Below are 19,399 nucleotides of genomic sequence, written 5' to 3'. Positions count from 1 at the left end.
TCTACTGGTATAAAGCCTTCCAGGAAAGCACTGGCTTTCTCTCTGAACAGCTACTTGCCATCAAAGGGCATCTATGTAAGGGTAGCATGGGCATCTATGGATAAACCAGTGGAATGCACCTAAGCATCCATGCTTCAGCCGTGACATTTGGACCAAGCGATGGTGTCCATGGCTTTATCATGAGGTCTGGCAAGCTAATGACTGAAGCTACACCAGTTCGCTCAAAAAATAAGCATAACAGCCCAGGAGACATGCAGTATTATCAGTGTAGGATTGGCTTCTAAAACCAATGGCTTTTTGGCCAATAGTCATATGTTTTTTCAACGCTCCAGCAGGGAGCAACTGGGAGAAGGCATTCAGGTTTTGCTTTGAGGAAGAGGTTTGGACAACCAAACATTCCAATGATAGTGAGAGAACAAAAAGTGAGGGTAAACCAGAGAAGGCTAATTGTGTCTAGCACTGTCCCTGGACTACTGTGATCTAAGAGAGTCTCAATGAATAGAAGCAATGGCTACGCCACAGAGGAAGGTGGTTGTAAGATTTCAGTCAAAACTTTAGACTTCCCCTCCACAGAGGTCAAGTGAATCCCATTGCCTCTGCTGCTAGTCCATTGTAGCAGGGTCAGAAGGGTAAGGGATGTTCCCTTCTGGTGAAATGTCCAGGGCACTTGTATTTTTTTTTTATCCAGATAAAAGCCAGGACCAGTATAACAGTGGGGAACGAGTTTATCAACCTTAGGATCATCAACATCTGTGCATTTACACTCCTTAAGAGACACTGCAAGGACATCAGAGTCAGATTCAAATAATTCCTCCATAGGGAGAAATCTCTGAGCCCAAGGAAGGGTGTGTGTTAGGCAAACTGTTGAGGTTTGCCTTAACTTTCACCCTCACCACATGGATAATTTCTTGTGATGTACCCAGCTTGAAGAGCATCGTCGTAGCCAGCTCAACGGGCGGAGTCTCTGTCATTACTCAGGTGACAGGACCTTGGAAAGCTTAGGCTTCTTTGAGGATGTTGGGCAAGAGCCTGGAGGTAAAGCGTAAAGAGACATCAGGTTCAGAGTTGCCTAATCTACAGAAACAAGCTCCCTCAATGGTTGGAACCTAGAAGATACAGGTGTCCCACTGACCATATGCAATACAGCTGGCCTTAAGCTGGGTGGGGTTGGCAGATGAATTTGGAAACTCTGGTCTACTCTTTTTCAGTGTCCGGAGCTTATCCAACAATGGGAAGGAGTACAGCATCAAGTAATGGAAATGAGACTCTTAATGGTCCAAGAAGCAGACCCCTTCCACGAGGAAAGAGAAGACTTCTCCTTCTCATGGAGCTTTTTGTGTTTTTTCTGTGAGCTATTTCGAAAAAGGGGCATCTACTTGCAGCATTTGCAATAAGATGTGAACCCTGAAACCTACGAAGGAGGCATTTGACGTGGCTTTGATGTGTTGCTAAGACCTTTTCTGCTGAGGGGAAAAAGACAGAGAGGCAGTCAAAATATTTGGGACGACAAATGCAACCTTGAGGGGTTTAGCTCATGGATCAGGGAAGGGCTGGTGGGTGGGATATGGAGTTCTGACCTTGCAGCAACTTAGAAGGCCGTCTTAATTGGAGTTTGCTAGGCACTGGATGAAAAGTCTCCATAGATGACTGACTTCTGACATATGCTGACCTCTAAAACTGTGTTCTGCTGCTGCCTTTTCGCTCCTTCGGAGTTGTCTGTTCGACCACTAATGGGAGTGTCTTTTGACATTTGTGGATCAACTTGTTTGTCCCATGGTCAGTGGAACACTATCTGTGAGACAGCATTTGTACTCCAGCCGCTACTCAGATATTTTCTGAGACTGTCACTGTACGTTTGCTGTAAAGATCAAAGTAACAACACTGATTCTTAACTATCCATATGCTGCTATTGCATGGGAAATGTAATAAAATGTTTTTTAAAATAAGTCACATCTTATGAGGTTATAATGGAGAATCGCAGACGGTTAATATCCCTGATGAGGCAGGAGGAAGATACATAAATCAATTTTAAAGGAGCCCATTCAATAGTAAGTCGCCTGTAAAGAGAACCATTTGCTAACACAGCTCACCAGCTAAAATGAAGCTAATGTGCATTTTTTTTTACAGGAGTGCGATGGGTCCATAAACATGTGATACTGGCAGGACCTGCAGATACCGTGAGGTGACCTTAAAATTCTCTGTATATTAAAACCCAAAGATTTAAAGTTCATTTATACAAGCTAGAGTCAATAATTTTAGATTAATCTGAGTGTCTGAATGACAGACTATAGTTGAAAAACATATATAGAATTATAGTTAGGTAACAGTGAATTACGGTGATGTTTTTCACCAAGGGGTTCAGAGTGACATCAAATAAACAAAAAAAGTGAAGCTCGAGTTGTCTATAAAGTCACTCAGAACCCCGAGGTGAAAAAAAATCTGCTTTTTCCACATGTCTATAATTTTATGTTCTGAATGGCCCACAAAATCATCTGCCCCTGCTTTCAACAGCTACACAAGAGTAGGGGAGTGAAGGGGAGCCATACATAACATGGTCTCTCTTCCCTGTTGCATATAAGATTTAAATACCTGGCTTCCCTCCACCCAACCCACCACTCTCTGTGCCTTCCAGAAGCTGTGGTCCCTGATTTCCAGCACCACTCTGATAGGATCTCAGGGAAGAAGTCTTTGAGGAGTGGCAACAGGTGGGTAACGAGTTTTATTATGAACTGTTGCTGCATTATAGCAGTGAATTATCAGATTTAAAACCTAGTGCAAACAAAAAAAGGCTTCTTATGGAAGCTATACATAACAATACTTTTGATTGCCTTATTCCTGGCAACTAAACAAAGAGACAGGAGTGTGGAATTCCTATAGCCCGACACCCAGGACATATTGTTTTGAGTCAAGAACAATAAGTTTTGAAGTTTATTTTGTCCTTGGACAAGTAGGCCCAACCCCCTGCAGCGCGTACCCTTTGGCTGCCAATTTACAGTACCACATTAGAGAGCAGGGAAAGGAATTGTCTGCAGTTGAAATAATGTGTTCCTATGTTAATGCTATTCAAAATTGTATTTAAGGTTCATTATTGCAAAGCCTTTATTATTAGGGTGAGTGTTCTAAATAACTGTTGTAAGCTTGAATTGCACTACTGACAGTGGTTCCAGTAAAAAAAAAAAAAAAGTGTACACACACACACACTTGCAAAGTTAAAAAAAGAACATGAGGCTACCAATAACACTACCAGAATGTTCTCTGAATAAATGCAAACTTTTGCAGAAGCTTGAATGCAAGACTGATGATGTGATGCTTCCAAAAGTAAATGTTCTAAAAAAATGCAACTATGGGAAAACAAGTTTTGCTGAACTACTGTGAAATGTAGGTACCATTTCTTTGAAGCATCATATTGCAAAATGTGATTATGCATGCAAAACATATTCATAATGGTATGCCATTGTAACCAGTTTCACCAAGAAAATGGGAAACATGAATATGAGCAAGCATTGGAAAAGCCAATAGGTCCAACATTGGTGGTCTTTTGGTTTTGTCAAAGTATGTCTGTTTTGACATGGCTTTTGTAAAACTTTATTGTTGTGGGAGCTGCTGGGCCCTCACCATTGCAACAAATATTAGCAAAAAGCAAAAATATTTATTGGTCGCGATAAGAACACAATGCCATTGTAGTTCCTGGCACTGAACAAAACTACTTGTGTGCCAGTATGCTCCTTGTGAAAGAGCAGATTGCAATCATTGTAATGTAACATGAATTTATAGATCATGTAACTTGTCACATGAGTGTATCCTGGCGCTGAGTAGGAGCGGGTTCTGCAAGTAGGATCAGTCACAGTGAAGCCAGTCAATAGATTGATAGAGAGAGATGGGTAGAAAGAGAGATCATTTTAATAAAACAGAAGGTTGCGGTTAGCACCAGACCTAAATAGGGGCCCAATTCTTAAAGTCACAAAAGTGCACCCATGGTATATGTTTTTTATTAGTGCAGCTTTGGGTATTTCATAAAATCACAAAGTATTGCAGAAATAGACCAGGAAATCATAGTCCTAACAATATCTGTAAACTGTATTTTAGCACAAACAAATAGGCAAATGTAGATTTACTCATGGGAAAATTTGTTGAGTGTTTACAAGTTCACTTTCTTTCCAACCATTGTTTTCCCCAGTCCTGGAAGAAGATTTCCCTTTACATCTGCCCTTACCTTTACCTCTGCCTGAACCTTTCTCTGTATGGGAAGAGCTTAAAGAAGACCTGGCAAAAACCCCATAAACATACAAGTTAGTAGGTTTGCACAAACACGTAAGGGCATTTCAGCCCTGGAACTATTGATTACCACTACCTTCTGTCCCAGTATGTGGATCTGCAGAAAGGTGGTAAAAAAAAAAAGAAATTGCTAGTATTCAAGCCCTACTATAGTACGAGCCCTGGCATAATCAGAGAGGCTATTATCAGAGTAATATGAGAATGCTAACATAATTAGTCGCTACAATACATGGCACCAAAGGGACAATTACATTTATTTTTACAGGACAAGTAGAGTTCTGAAGCAACCTGTCCCATGGACAAGTAGATTTTTTTTTTAATTCCACACCCCTGAAGAGATTCTCTATTTGTCCGATTCAGGACCAGTTGAAAATGTCCAAGATATATACTGGGCAATACCCAATATTTCCAAAACATTAAAACAGTCTCAGGCACACTATTGCTTGATCATACATTACCGTGGACAGGTATGCTGGTGCGAAACTATACTAACTGAGATTTGTCATTACCAACCTGTGAGCCACTACAATATTACCATAAGGCTAACACAGAGCTAACCTCTACGCAGCAAGTTAAAAAGTGATCATTGCCTTTGAACACAAAAATCTATTTTTTTTTCTGAGGAAGCGATTACAGTCCACTTTAACCCGACATCAAAGAGAACCCCACTATTTGATAACTGGAAATTCAGCAACCTCAGGTTTTGTAATGTCTTCAAGACAAATAAACTGATTTGTTTAAATTCCCCAAGAATAGAAACCATTATAATAAAACTGTGCACAATCTACAATCTGTGTATTTCTGGCAATCCAACCGTATGTCGACATCCTGCCATGACTCAAACGTTTATCGGGATATTTTCCTTTTCTGTAACTGGGACCTCTTTTCCAGTCCTACAAATTCCATATTCTACAGAATAAGGCCAGATTTGCTTCATAAACTAACATGACATCGCAACTTTGCAACTATTTACTTAAAAGGCAAGAAGCAAAGATGTATCTATATACATATTTCTTATTTTGTAGACAATTACATCGGAAGGAGCAGCCCTTATAGTACCTATTAACTTACAATGCACACTTACTCTGTGTATCAAAAGGTCTTTATTAAACATAGTAAAGCAATTTTTTCAGGGTATTCAAACACTCTACTGTTATTTCTATTGCGGACAAAAGATGAACAAAAAAACTCACAGAAACATGGTCACCCTGAAAGCTTCATCTTTGCACAGTATGGCCTATGCCTGGGAAGTCAGAATCAATTGCTTTCAACCGGGGCACCGATCTGTGGTTGCAAACACACCGAAGTTCTTGAATTACTGCACACATTTTTACAACTTAAGGGGGGACTCACCTCGCTGTCCTGTGTGATCTGCACCTGTTCTCCCTGTGGCACCTGGGCTATGTGAAGGTGTCCCTGTGTGGTTCAAAAAAGAACAGAAATAAGCGTTACAAAATTAAACCAAGGGAACGCACTTTTGTGTGTCACTTTAATAACATTGCTTTTATTTCACAGAGCACTTGCAGTAACACTGGCGATGTTTAGCTGTGCCTTAAATACAAGCATCCGATGTTGTAATTTATCGACCTTGAAATAAAACTAAATAACGAGTAGGTCCCGGCGAGATTCAGACTTCAGGAGAAATTATCTGACTTACTGATTAATCTATTCACAAATCATCATTTATGGCCTGGTGAGTTTGCTCTAGGGGCTAAAAACCCCACCCTACCAAAGTGACTCCCTCTATATCAACTTGGAGTTTTTTAATACTTCTTCTGAAAGAACTAGTCATATCTACTTTTAAACAAGTACTGCGTCCTCACCGCATCCAGTGCTTACTCTGTGTGCATCTGCACGGGGTAGGGAGGCATCACCAGAGCTGGTGGACATCAGGCGGCGTGACACGCGTGCTGTTTCCAGTGGGGGCTTGATGAACTCGGTCTTCCACTGCCCTTCCTAACCACTACGTCTGGGTCTAGACCACCCCACCAAAGCACAAGTCACTGCAGGATAATCTCCCTCCATCTGCTTCCTGTCCCACTGCCTTAAACCCCAGGTCCCAACCAACTCAGAAAGGCTAGAGGGGACTCTAGTGCTGCTCCTTTTATCACCGGACTTCGGTGTCCCTAACACAACCTCAGAATCACGGAACACCTCTGCATGAGGTGATTGGGGGGGCTCATGGGGTATCAGACTGACAGCTCTAGAAGACGGCATCAGCAGTGGAAGCCTCCATCACACATGTAGAGCAGGCAGCAGCAGTCTTTCAATCTGAGATAAATGACAATGTCAAAAGCACCAGCTCTGTAGTCTAACCTACCAGAGCTCAGAACACTTATAACATGGACAGCAACGGCCTACGCCTTTCTCCAGAACACTCAGAAAAAAATACAACATGAACCCTCCATGTTCTCAACATCCTTCAGCTCTCTCTGAATGCCCACCTTTTCTCCAGCCTCTTGTTCATAAAAATAAAACAAGAAATAGTAGTCATGCATCACAGGGCCCAGCACCCCCTTTCCTTCATAACGCAATTTTGGAGGACATCTTCTGTGTCGGCTCTTGTCAATCTGAACACAGCTAGTCTGCAACAAACGATCCAAATCTCATAAAACTGACACTGTCAGTTGACAGCAAACACAAGCAATAAGTCCTCGACTCATCTGCCCTTGCCTCAGGTAAAAGGGCTGGTAATATATTACATGATCTTTTTTAATAGATGATTGCAGCTGCATAATTACTAATTAACCTGTGAAGCTATGTAAAGCAGGCACTATTTGCATGAGGTGCAATGTTCATCCAAGATTGACAAACATGTAACAGAACAAATTATACTGAACACCACAAATATGCCAAAGGCAGATGTAACATGTAGGTGCTTGCAACAGTATTAATGGTCAGGATATGTCAGACATAAACATTCAGCAAAGCACATTATATTGAACGCCTTGCATGCATTTAGCACAACTCCGATATGGTACACAGCGGGTTATGATGGAGATCCCAATAGCACATGGCCCTATACATACACACACAGACACACAATACACCACATTACATTAGAAAGAACCCTTCACACACTCAACATAGAATATCAGTGGATTCCATGTTGTTCCCATCATCACAACCAAATGCATTACAGTTCTCACCAGCTTAACACATGGGAAAAGAGAAGACCAACCAATTCATATGCTTTCAAACCGTGAAAAAGGACACATTTACAGAACATCTCTAATTCATCTAACAGCACAAATATAACATACATATATGGCTATCTCGTTTTCATTTATGGCATGAACCACCCTGGGACACCATGCAATAAAAAAAAAAAAACACATTGTACAAAACATACATTTTTATCCACGGATGTATCAACTGCATTTACCACAAATGAGACATCTATTCCACAAAGACATTGAGGAACCTAGATAAACCGCCGCAGGCAGGTTATACTGTCAGCAGAACTAAGCTCAGACACTTTCCGACCACCGGACACGTTACTGGTTCAAGGGATGTGTAAGAAATAGGTAAACCAAATGGCCCAAGTGTGAGAAATTGCGAACCCTCCTCACCATTGACTCAAACAATAATGCTTGGTGAAGGAATGAAGAGAAGCCCATTCTGCTGTGCGACAAATCACAACCACAGGAACACCTTACCTAATGCTGAGGTGCAAGACTTTGCTTTGGGTGGTATGAGCCTGCATTTCCTTTGGCAGTTTCTTCAACGCAAGGTAATAACACATCTTTGTGCACAATATCCAGCAAGACTGCCTTGGCTTTTGATTGTCTGGATAGTCCACAAAGAGCTGGTTGTCAGACCAGATTTCTTTAGTTCGGTTGATGTTCAAACTAACTGCCCTTCTGGCTTTCAGCTAGTGTTATATCTCCACCGCCTTGGGGGATGCTGTGGAGGGTAGTCTAAGATGCAAAGGAAAGCTGCTTTAGCTCTGAAGATCAATTTGTCCAGGAAGAAGCGAGCGAAGAGTGAGTCTACTCTCACTGCTTGCAACTCACTGATGATCCTCTCTGAAGTAATGGCCACTAGAAAAACTAGCTGAGTTGGCAAAAGGTGCAACTGTAAAGGGGCTCAAAGGGAACACCCATCAGAGAAGACGAAACAAGGTTCACATCACATTGGGAACTAGAGTGAACATGTGACTAAACCCTTTTAACAACCTGATCATGATGGGAGATTTGAAAACGGATAGTTGCTCTGGAAGGTGGAGAAATGTAAAAAAAAAACGGATCTTTCTCAGAACTTGAGGAATCAAGGCCTAGTGAGGAAACACCTAGTGAAGTGGAAAGCTCCACCTCAAATGAAAGGCATCCCCCAATGATCCCTGCAGTGGATACTGTACAGCCAAGAACTGCAGGTAATAAGTATTATCATGAGTGGCAAAGAGGTCCAACTGGGGGGTGCACAACAAGGCAAAGATGGGCTGAAACACCCCCGGCTGGAGACACAGCTCTTAGTCAGCAAGATGATGATGACTGATGCTGTCAGCCATAGTGCACAGAGAGGGGGGGCCTGATGGTTGGAAACTAGCCAGATCCCAAGCTGTTGCATGCTCAGTCTCAGTGCTTCTTGACAGAGAAGGTGAGATCCCAATTCCTCCTTGTTTGCTAATGTTCTGGACACATTGTCCATCAAGATCTGGACAGACTGATCGAGAAGGGAAAGGAGGAAGGTTTGAGTGCCAGCCGAATTACCCTCAGTTTGAGCAGGCTGATGTGCAATACTTGCACTTCTGGAGATCAAAGCCTTTGATCTCCACTTACATCACATGAGCACACTCTGCAATGAGTGGATGCAGCCATCACCACAGCAGTCATGGTTGGTGGGATGGGGCTGGGTTAGAAGGATATCCCGTCTGGAAGGTGCTCCACCACAGATCACCAATCCAGGTCCTCTGCAGTGCCCCTGGAGATGGTGATGCAGTCTGACAGTTCTGGATCATACTGGAACCACTAGAGTCCGCTTGTCCCGGTGCACCTACATGACTAGTAGGATGCAGAAATTCAGCGGAACCAGCAGGTGAAGAACCATCAGAAGTGAAATCCAGGCTCCCTCTCGAAACATCAGAATTAAATCCAAAATGTCCCAGATTCCCTAGGAAGGATGGAAAACTTGAAACAATGTTGTGTTGAATACTGCTCCTACGAACAGAAGACAGAGGGTTCTGGATGAGACTTGGGCACTTTGATAGGGAAGCTGGTGATGCAACACCATCTGCAGCAAGCTGGCTTTGAGCAGCCAGTCATCTAGTTGTAGGAATACAGAAATCTCTGACCTGCTCATGCCGCAACCACTGCCATTACCCTGGTGAAGACCTAAGGTGACGATGCTGACCAGAATGGGTGGAGTCCAAACCTTTTCGTTAGTGGGTCTTAGCACAAAACGCAAGTACCTCCCTGTAAGATTGCAGGATCTGTATGCGGAGGTACACAACCTGCAAGTCTAGGAACACCATCCAGTCTTTCACCAACAGAACTTGAGCCAGTGATAAGTTCTTAAACATTTCCTTGTGCAGCAACAATTTCAAGACCCTGGGGTCTAGGATCAGATGAAGATTTATGTATTTTTTGGAAAGACGAAGTACTGAGAGAAGCACCCCTTTCTAATTTTCTGATCTGGAGCCCACTCTAATGCTTTTTTCTACAGCAGGGCCACCACCTCTTGCTTCCGGATCCAAATGTGGGCTTTTGACTAAAGGGATTTAGGAAAAGGGATCTGGAGAGGAGACTTTAGGAAGGGCCGATCACAACCCCATTCAACTTCAACCCCCTGGTCTTACATTACGGAAACCAAAGCATCTCTTCAGGTTGTGTGGGGGAGAATAAGGCAGCTCGGTCTGTGACCCCTTCCTTTGCCTCTTTAATATTGAAACAGCTGGATTTGGTATTGCTGAGCTAGTTAGGATGGCTGGTGGTGAAAGCTGACGCCTCTTGAGAAGCAGTGAAAATTCCAAAACTGCCAGTAGGTAGGTGACCGAAAGCCCAAAAATCATGCTGTCACTAGATTATCATAAATTACTCAGAGGTTGCATCAGCCTTGTCTCCAGAGAGGCACAGCCCATCGAATGGCAGGTCTGTAACTGCAGACTACAAATCTTCAGAGAACCAAGTTGACCTGAACCATGCATGTCTATGGAATCTCAGACAAGAGTTCATGGCCCTGGCCTTTGAGTAGACAGTTATGAGGCCTGCTCTAATGATGTACCTTGAGATGTTTTTTCCATCTTTACCCCCTTGGCAAAGCGTTCCTTGAGGTGATCTGGTAGCTATGCCCCACAGGTGCATCTCTGCAGCAGGCAGACGGAGTTGAGGGAATATAAGGATAACTGGCAGCTGATAATACTTTCTACTCCACTACTTACAACTTCTTTGACTTCTTATTGGGTGGGTCTGCTGGGAATGTGCCACAGTTTTGCTTAATGCAGGACAAAGCTTACACAGCTATGTTCTTGATGGAAGATATGAAGACATGGATCTTATGGCTATGAGGCAATCACTGCTGGGAATGATGCAGGTCAACCTTTACCAGATTCATGGGTTCCTCACTAAAGGGTGCCAAAAGTTCTGACAAGGATGTGTTCGGTTGTAGAAATTCTGTCATTATGTTTGCTCTGGCTTCCATAGTATGAATGAGCAGCTCCAGCACTTCAGCTGCCTTCCTGAGGACAGCATGAACAGACGCCAATTCTGTGTGAGATGGTGCTGACAGATACTCAATTCTGTTGCAGGGAACTGTCAAGTCCACTTGCATTTTGACAAGCCACGGAGTCTGTTGCATCTGAAAAAGGGGTAGCGCAAGTTGGCTGCTTCACTGCTATAATCCATTTTACGATTAACCCAGTGCCAAAGATATCATGCATCGTTTGCCAACAGCTTGACATGAGAAGGTATACAGCTGTTCTTCTCTGTACTTACTCTCCTCTACCATCCTCTAGGCCTTTCTCCGGGGCCTAAACAGGATAGGCTGCTCTGTAGCTGGCATTGGTGAGGATGGTGTCAATGACGGTGGAAGGTCTACTGGTGAGGGTCTCTGCACCAGAATGACTCCGGCTGGTGCTGCAGGTGTTTAAGATAGAATGGGGAGGGGACATATGGTGATGGGGGGGATGTGACAACAGGATCCCAAACGAATCCCCAAAAACACCCGTGCGGCCTGGATGTGCTTTAGAGGGGACCAATGCATGTTGGAACATCACCGTCATAGCATGAAGAAAATGGACTGGATCAGCGCCATCATCTGAAATTTCTGATAAGCTGAAAACAGCACCATATATGGCAGTGGCAGACCTGGTAGAGGCCCAGGAGGCAGCACAGGAAGCACAGCCAGAGGAAACTCCTCAGACGGGGTGATACGCACCAGTTCTGGTCCCACACATGACTTCACAGAGGGCTTAGCGCATCAAGGGAACTTACCTCCGGGCTCTGAGCGGTGTGTGGGACAATTGTCTCCATGCTTCATCTTCTTTTTAGGTTTTCTCATTTACTCCCTCAAGGACTTTGATGACAGAGAAGGGTGACATCTGGAGTGAGCCCTCATCTGGACGGCAACTGGTGTTGAGCCAGACGCACATTGTAGCCTATAGAACGTTTTGCCTCTCTTTCATAGCCTTTGGGTGCATGAGGCTGCACTTGTAGCACGACCTTGAGTCATGCCTCCACCCCAAACACGGACCTCATGATGGTTCAAAATTGACTTTTGCCCAGTAATGCTGCGGCAGGGATTGAACCCGCTCCAATGTTAACTTTATCTCTAGGATTCATTTCTCTGACAAGATTTCAAAGTAAACTCTTCGCAAAAGGATGCAGTAAAATGATAAATAATAATGTGAAAGCAGTCATCACTAATGGGTGACCTTCTCACCTTTTACAAGTGGAAGCTTTCTGCTCATTAATGAGCACAAACGGCCCCATGTTTGCAATGTAAAGTTGAGTTCAAAGGTCACTCACTCCACCATATCAAAAGGCTTCTTAGAAATGCCAGTGCTACTGTGTATCCTGCTTTTAAAATATGCATAAAACGTAAGAACTGCTACATTAATTTATCTAGTCAACGTTGAGCAAGGAAGGAATAAAGGATTTTAATATCCACACAATGAGCTGTATTGGCCTCTGGTGTTCATGTACCTCAATGTTTTATTACTTTTATTAAGTGTGATTAAAGCTCTTATCAACTGTGATTAGGGAATCTTACTCAACGGATTCCCTGTAGACGGTTTGCAAGGGAGCCTTCATATCAGTGGCAGAGCTACAACTGGTGCAGTGACACCAGGGCCCACAGCCCTCCGGAGGGCACTGAACCCTGATAAGTGTTGAATTTTACTACTCCAATAGCAATCAAAGGCGCCAAGTTCCTAGCTTGCCACAGGCCCCCTGGCATGCTTCCTATGCTACTGCTTCACATGCCTACAGCACAACTGATAACATTACACAGGGGAACTCTATAAACCCAGCTACTCTCAATTCAAATCCCAATCTCACTGCCATGTAACAGTGCATCTTTCCTGATATTTTACCTGATGCAAAAGTAAAAATAATATTCACCCTTATCAGGTTGCTAAATCAAGGCTTATAGTGTGACCTTTGGGTTTCATCTCGCATATTTTATGAATAGAGAGCCAGCACAGGCTTTAGTCAGTTCATGTGGACCAGCTTTGTCAGATTTTTCAGCCAGGAAAGTTAGAAATGGATTCACATAAGCACCACTTTACATGACTTGTGGACATCTCACCATGTATAATCACCTTGAAATAACAATGGTACATGGCTTGCTTCTCATATTACAACATGGGGGCACTAAAAACATTTGCTTTCTACTGCTGGTGGTCTGCAGAGGAAACCTTGAAAAAGGCATGGCGGAAAAATGAGTGTTGAGTGTTTTTTTTAAATACAGCGGATATAATAAAGAAAAGGCAATGGCTCGAGAATGTGTTTTTTGGAATCAATATTTATAATAAATTATCTTACTATACACATATTTAAAATGGCATGTGGCTGTGTCTACAAAATTAGTACACAATTTGATAGTTGAAGCTTCTCTGACTCAGTAGCTCATGCACAAGTGTTATCACCTTTACTGCTCATCTGAGAATGAAGCCAGTGAAGAATGACAATGAACAGCAGTAACATTGGTGAATGCAGGTATTTCCATCTCTTCAGCTATCTGGATCAGCTGTAGTCTCTTGGTCAGATCACTGGGTGGACTCAAGTAGAGAGTATTCCAGTAACACACAACACATAAGATGGGCCTTGAAGGAGTACCTTATCCTGAAATGTATCTGGGCACAGCGGCAGTTTCCAGATGAAATAATTATAGAAACCACAGTTTTATCTTAAGTGATTGACTCATGGTGATATCCTTGAAATCCAATCAGATTCAATACCACGTATCTTCACTTACCCGTATAAAGAGAGTTAAGTATATGGTAATCTCGGATCTGGCATACATCAGTCTTTTTGGCATTTAAATTCTGCCATCATATAACCATCATATAACGATGTCTTTGTGGCTCTAAAGCTTTGATTGAGGGTGTTCGAATCTGTTGAGTTTTCTTTTATCTTCTTAAATACGTTTATAAATACTTTTTTTTTAAATGACAAGGGGCAATGGCAACTGACCCCTTATGGCAGTGGTTCCCAACTTTTTGTCTACTGTGGACCCCCACTTTATCATTACTGGAACCCGGGGACCCCCACTGAATTATTATCGGAATCAGGGGACCCCCTTCTCAGTCATTACTAGAAGCCAGGGACCCTGACCTAAACATTGTTGATGATTTGAAACTCAAAACAATGCACACAAAATACAGAAACAAGCATTCATCAAACACATACACAAATGAGAACACATTTTATTTAATGTGCAAACAAATATAAATAAAACAAAACATTTAATTTAGGAAGGTTGAAGCTTTTCTGAATTCAATTGAAGCTACACATCAGCCATACTATATTCTGTCTGATGCACCTTCACTGTTCCCACGACTCAATCTGACAATTAAATTTTAATTTTTTGCCTCCAATTTGAAATTACTTGACATTTACAGTACGTTTACAAATTTTCAATTGTACATTTAGCCACTTTATTTATATACAGTTTATTAATATGTTAATATTATTTAATTTCCTAAGCAGTCGTGGACTCCCTGTAGAGGCTTCGTGGTCCCATACAGGTCCCCGTACCACAGGTTGGGAACCAATTTTAAAGTTTTAGCAATACTAATGTAGGCAAAGGTGAGATGTTGAGATAATAAGCTGCGGCTGTGCATAAGTAAGCATGACTACACCCAAAATATGGGAAAATCTAATTCATAATAATATAAATTTATAAGCAATAATGAATCAAATGTAGATCACTGTTTAAGTCCACGCAAATAGTTTAGTCACAACCCGTTCACAAGGAAAAATTGTCGTACCCAGCAAATGTAGTTAGAGGTAGTTTTAAAACCTACTAATTGTTTAAGAGATAAGAGACAATTTTAAAGCAATCGAAACTCATAACCAGTAAAGTCATCAGAAAACTGACTGACAGTGTTTCTGACTCATCCTAAGTTAACACGCATGGAGAAGGCCTGAAGCAGGGCTTCCTGCCCATTTCGCCAGTGACAGCAAATGCAAAATGATGAGCCACTGGACGTGTAGTGCCCTCAAGCTAAGAAGCGCCGTCAACTTGGTTCACTTTCAGGTGTCCACCTTGCAAACTCGATCCTTCAAGACCAGTTTGCCTTATAACAACAAGAGAGCGTTTTTTTACTTTTTTCTATTTTTTTAAGACTGCCATGAAATTGAGATAAAAGATATCCGCGATTTGGAATGCCGTCAAAGGACTGCAGGATTTAAAAGGAAAGAAGAAATTGCCTGAGAATTTCAAAGCCACAGATCTCTCTCAATTTCAAACAGTTTCATTTCCTTTGGAAGGAAACAACCCTATTTATACGAGGCAAACAAACATACTGAACACATCAAACCGACAATGTAGACAGCACTGCAAAGAACACAGACACGATTCCATATTGAGGCCATAGTCACGTTTGCTCCCCAGTGCTAAACAAAAACGTGTGCCCCATTCTCATATTACGTTTAATGGCCACATTGGTTTGGTAATAAAACTTGGTTTTTATCTTGAAATAAAGGATGCAGAGAGAGCTACAATGCTACAGTTTGACTCATTGCAGGGGAGAAGCTAGATGTCTTTTGAAAACACAAACAAAACCAAAAGTTATATATATTTTTTTTTTTAGAAAAGAAGTGCACACCTTTGTCAAACCTTTGGGGACATATCGCGTTCGCGTTAAAAAGTTTTGTGCTGGTGCAACTTTAATTTGTAGTAGAAAACGTCATGTGTTGCAATACAACATAATGTGGTGCAATGTCACACTGCGCAGTTTACTGGTTTTAAGTACAGATAACTATTTTTTTCTGCTGACAACATCAAGCACCGCTGACACAAATCGGTCTACATGATAAAGCCAAATAACGGCCAATAACGCTGGCATAACACTGTTTAAGCATTAATGAACAAGTTACTTCCCTTCGGTAACGCCTTATCTGGTAGAGACATATTCTAGATGCAGCGTCAAGCGTCAGTCTGGATCCGGAGATTTTTCTCGAGCAGTACCCCTGTGTGCTGTCAGGTGGTGTCAGTCAGCTCTATGTCCATGGTCCACGCCATGGACATTGGATATGACATTTCGGGACTTACTTAAGAACCACCCCGGTGTGCTGACATATATTACTTTCCACGCCAGAAGTGCTGAGCCATGAAGTACACTAACTACTGGTGCGTCAGAACTAGGGCCCTAAAAGGGAAGTCCCTTCCCTATAAATCAGTTCGCAGAGCGGGGAGGATGGGCGGGTCGGTAAGGAATCTGCAACTAGAATATGTCTCTACCAGATAAGGTGTTACCAAAGGTAAGTAACTTGTTAACCTGATAGAGACTTCTAGTTGCAGATTCCTTACCTTTCCAATAGATACCCAAGCAATACCAGCCCCTGAGGTGGCTCTGCGCACAAAGATCAGACTAGGAAGTCCTGCAGGAACGAATGGGCTAAGTACTCATCCCTTCAGACCTGACTGTCCAAGGAGTAGTGTTTGGTGAACGTGTGCAAGGATGCCCATATTGCTGCCTGACAGATGTCCAAGATTGGAACGCCGCGTGTTAACGCAGTGGTTGCAGCTGTCACTCTGGTAGAGTGAGCACGCAAGCCCTCATAGGGTTGCTTTTAGCGAATATGTACCTCAGTTTAATTTAGAAAACAACCCATCTAGAGGTGGTTCTTTTCTGCATTGCCCGACCCATCCTTGCACCCACATACCCAACAAAGAGTTGATGATTCACCTGGAACTCTTTGGTATGATGAAGACAGAACACCAACGCTCTTTTTTGGTCCAGACAGTGGAATCCCTCCTCCTCCTTAGGAGGATGAAGGGGTGCGTAAAAAGTAGGTAATGTGAAGGATTGGCCTACATGGAAGGGTGTGACTACTTAATAAAGGAGGCATGTGTGCAAAGCACCACTTTGTCAGGATAGATGGTAAGGTAGGGCGGCTTAGATGACAAGGCCTGTAGCTCGCTCACCCTACGGGCAGAAATAAGGCCCCAAGGAAGGCTGGCTTGAGTGTCAAAAGCCTGAGAGGACAGTTATGAAGTGGCTCAAAAGGAGCACACATAAGGACACTTAGAACCAAATTCAAGTCCCATTAGGGCATGATAAATGGCAAAGGATGAAACATGTGGGTAAGGTCCTTGAGAAACTGACTAACTATGGGACATTTAAACTAAGTTGTTTGATCTGGTAGTCTCAAGAAAGCAGAGAGCGCAGACAAATAACCTTTGAGAGTGCCCAAAGCAGAACCTTGCTGGGCCAAAGAAAGTATATACAAGAGAACCTCAGAAAGAGGGGCAAGAAAGGGGGTCCACAGACTTGTCTGTGCACCATGCCACAAATTTGTTCCATCAACAGGCGTATATCGTTTTAGTGGAGGGATGCCTGGCTGCCAAAATGACGTTACAGACTTTGTGTGGAAGGTCAAAAGCTGTCAACTGCCACCGCTCAATGTCCATGCACGAAGGCAGAGACTGGACAAGTTCGGATGGAGAACCTTCCTCTGCTGCTGCAACAGAAGATCCTCCCGAAGGGGCAGTCTGATCGGAGGATCGATAGCAATGCTCAGTAGCTTGGGATACCAGACTCTTTGTGCCCAGTCTGAAGCCACAAGGATCACTTGGGCCCGGTTGTTCTTGATTTTCTTGAGAACTCTGGGCAGAAGTGTTATGGGCGGAAAGACATTAAGGAGGCCTGAAAAGCGTCCCTGGGGTGAGAGCCGCCTTAGAAATTCCAATGCATAGAACTGCTGAAATTGTGCGTTCTCTATGGAGGTGAACAGATATAACCAAGGCTTTCCCCACTGCTGAAAGAGACCTTGCGCCACCTCCGGATGGAGAAGCCATTCCTGATCGATGAGGCACTGACGGCTGAGTTTGTCCGCTCTGGCGTTCAGGGAGTCACATGCCGAACCACAGGGAAATGCCATGATGTTCCAGCTATGTCCAGAGGCTAAAGCCTCTTGACAAAGGGTCCGCGAACCCACCCCACCATGCTTTTTGAAGTAGCACATGGCAGTGGTGTTGTCTGTGAACACCTGAACCACTTTACCTTTGAGAGAGGGAACAAATGCTTTCAATGCCAGTCTGATCCCCTTGAGCTACAAAAGTTTGACGTGGAACCCGGACTCCAACGGAGACCAGAAAGCTCTGATCTCTGCCTCTCCTATGTGGCTGCCCCATTCCAGGAGTGACACATCTGTCGCTACAGTCAGATCTGGTTGGGGAAGGGAGAGGGATCTGCCTCTGACCCAATCGCTGTTCAAAAGCCACCACTGCAGATCTTGTGAAGTTCCCTCTGAAATCTGGACCATGTCACAGAGAATCCCCTGATGCTACAACTACTGAAAATTCATGTCCCACTGCAGAGCCCACATGTGCTATTTGGCATGATTTACTAGTAAGGTTCATGAGGCCATAAGGCCCACAAGCCTCAGAGTCAATCTCACTGAATTCCAGAATACAGGCTGAAACATAGGCATGATAGCCTGAATATCCTGAACTCACTGCTCGGGAAGATAAGCCCGAAACTGCAATGTGTCCAGAACAGCTCCGATGAAGGGGAGTGTCTGAGAGGGAGTCAGATGGGACTTTGACCTGTTTATAGTGAACCCCAGCGTCTAGAGGGGAGAGATGACTGCCTGGGGTGAGCCCGCCTTCAACAGCCAGTCAGTCGTTGAGGTAGGGGAACACTGAAACCCCTGACCTGTGCAGATGAGCTGCGACCACCACCATCACCTTGGTCAACACTCGAGGGGCACTGGTAAGGGCAAAGGGGAGCACAATGAACTGAAAGTGCTTATGGCTCACCGTGAACCGCAAGTAGCGTCTGTGGGCAGGCAGGACAGGGATGTGAAAATAAGCGTCCTGCAAGTAGGGCAGAAAGGACCTGAGCAAGGGTGAGCATTTTGAACTTCTCCCTACTGAGGAAGAGATTGAGGGACCAAAGCTCTGGGATAGGGCGAACGCCCTTGTCCTTTTTGGGTACCAGAAAGTAGCGGGAATAGCAATCACAACCTACTTCTGGCACAGGGAACCTCTCTATGGCTCCCTTGGCCAAGAATGTCGTAACTTCCTCACAGAAAAGTGCCAAGTGATCCTCCATCGAGCGATCGTAGGATGGTGGCATGGGTGGAGGGGAAGTCTCGAAGGGGAGGGAGTAGCCCCTTCGGACAATTTGTAAAACCCACCTCTCCAATGTGATGGACTGTCAGATGGGCATGTGAAGGTGAATCCTGCCTCCAACTGATCTGGTTTGAAGGATGCAGCTGGGTGGGTGGGGGGGGTGGGGGGGGGGGGGCAGTAGACCCGCCAGACCGCTGGCTCCCTGATCCACGCGGACATTGAATCCCACATCCTCTGCTATGCAGAGGCTGGACAGCATGCGCAGCATGGTGGCTCAAGGGGAATGGAGGTAGTTGGGCGCCCCTTCCGTAGTCACAAAAGGGACGAAAAGGAGACTGAGGAGGGCGAGGGGTGGGTGCAAGGCCTAATGACTGGGCTGTAG

The 19,399-nt window shown here is 43.8% G+C and overlaps 1 protein-coding gene across 4 annotated transcripts in view; it reads right to left on the bottom strand.

Moving 5' to 3' along the window:
- Positions 1–19,399, bottom strand: part of BANP (BTG3 associated nuclear protein) — a 927,800-nt gene that overhangs the window by 379,894 nt on the left and 528,507 nt on the right. For all 4 annotated transcript variants that reach the window (XM_069217391.1, XM_069217392.1, XM_069217390.1 and 1 more), the window contains one exon: positions 5,629–5,691. In XM_069217391.1, coding sequence (XP_069073492.1) covers positions 5,629–5,691 — 63 coding nt within the window. The remainder of the gene's footprint in view (positions 1–5,628; positions 5,692–19,399) is intronic.

The sequence above is a fragment of the Pleurodeles waltl genome, chromosome 12, assembly GCF_031143425.1.
Source record: "Pleurodeles waltl isolate 20211129_DDA chromosome 12, aPleWal1.hap1.20221129, whole genome shotgun sequence".
NCBI lineage: Eukaryota > Metazoa > Chordata > Amphibia > Caudata > Salamandridae > Pleurodeles > Pleurodeles waltl.
This window is presented reverse-complemented; position numbering and strand designations above follow the sequence as displayed.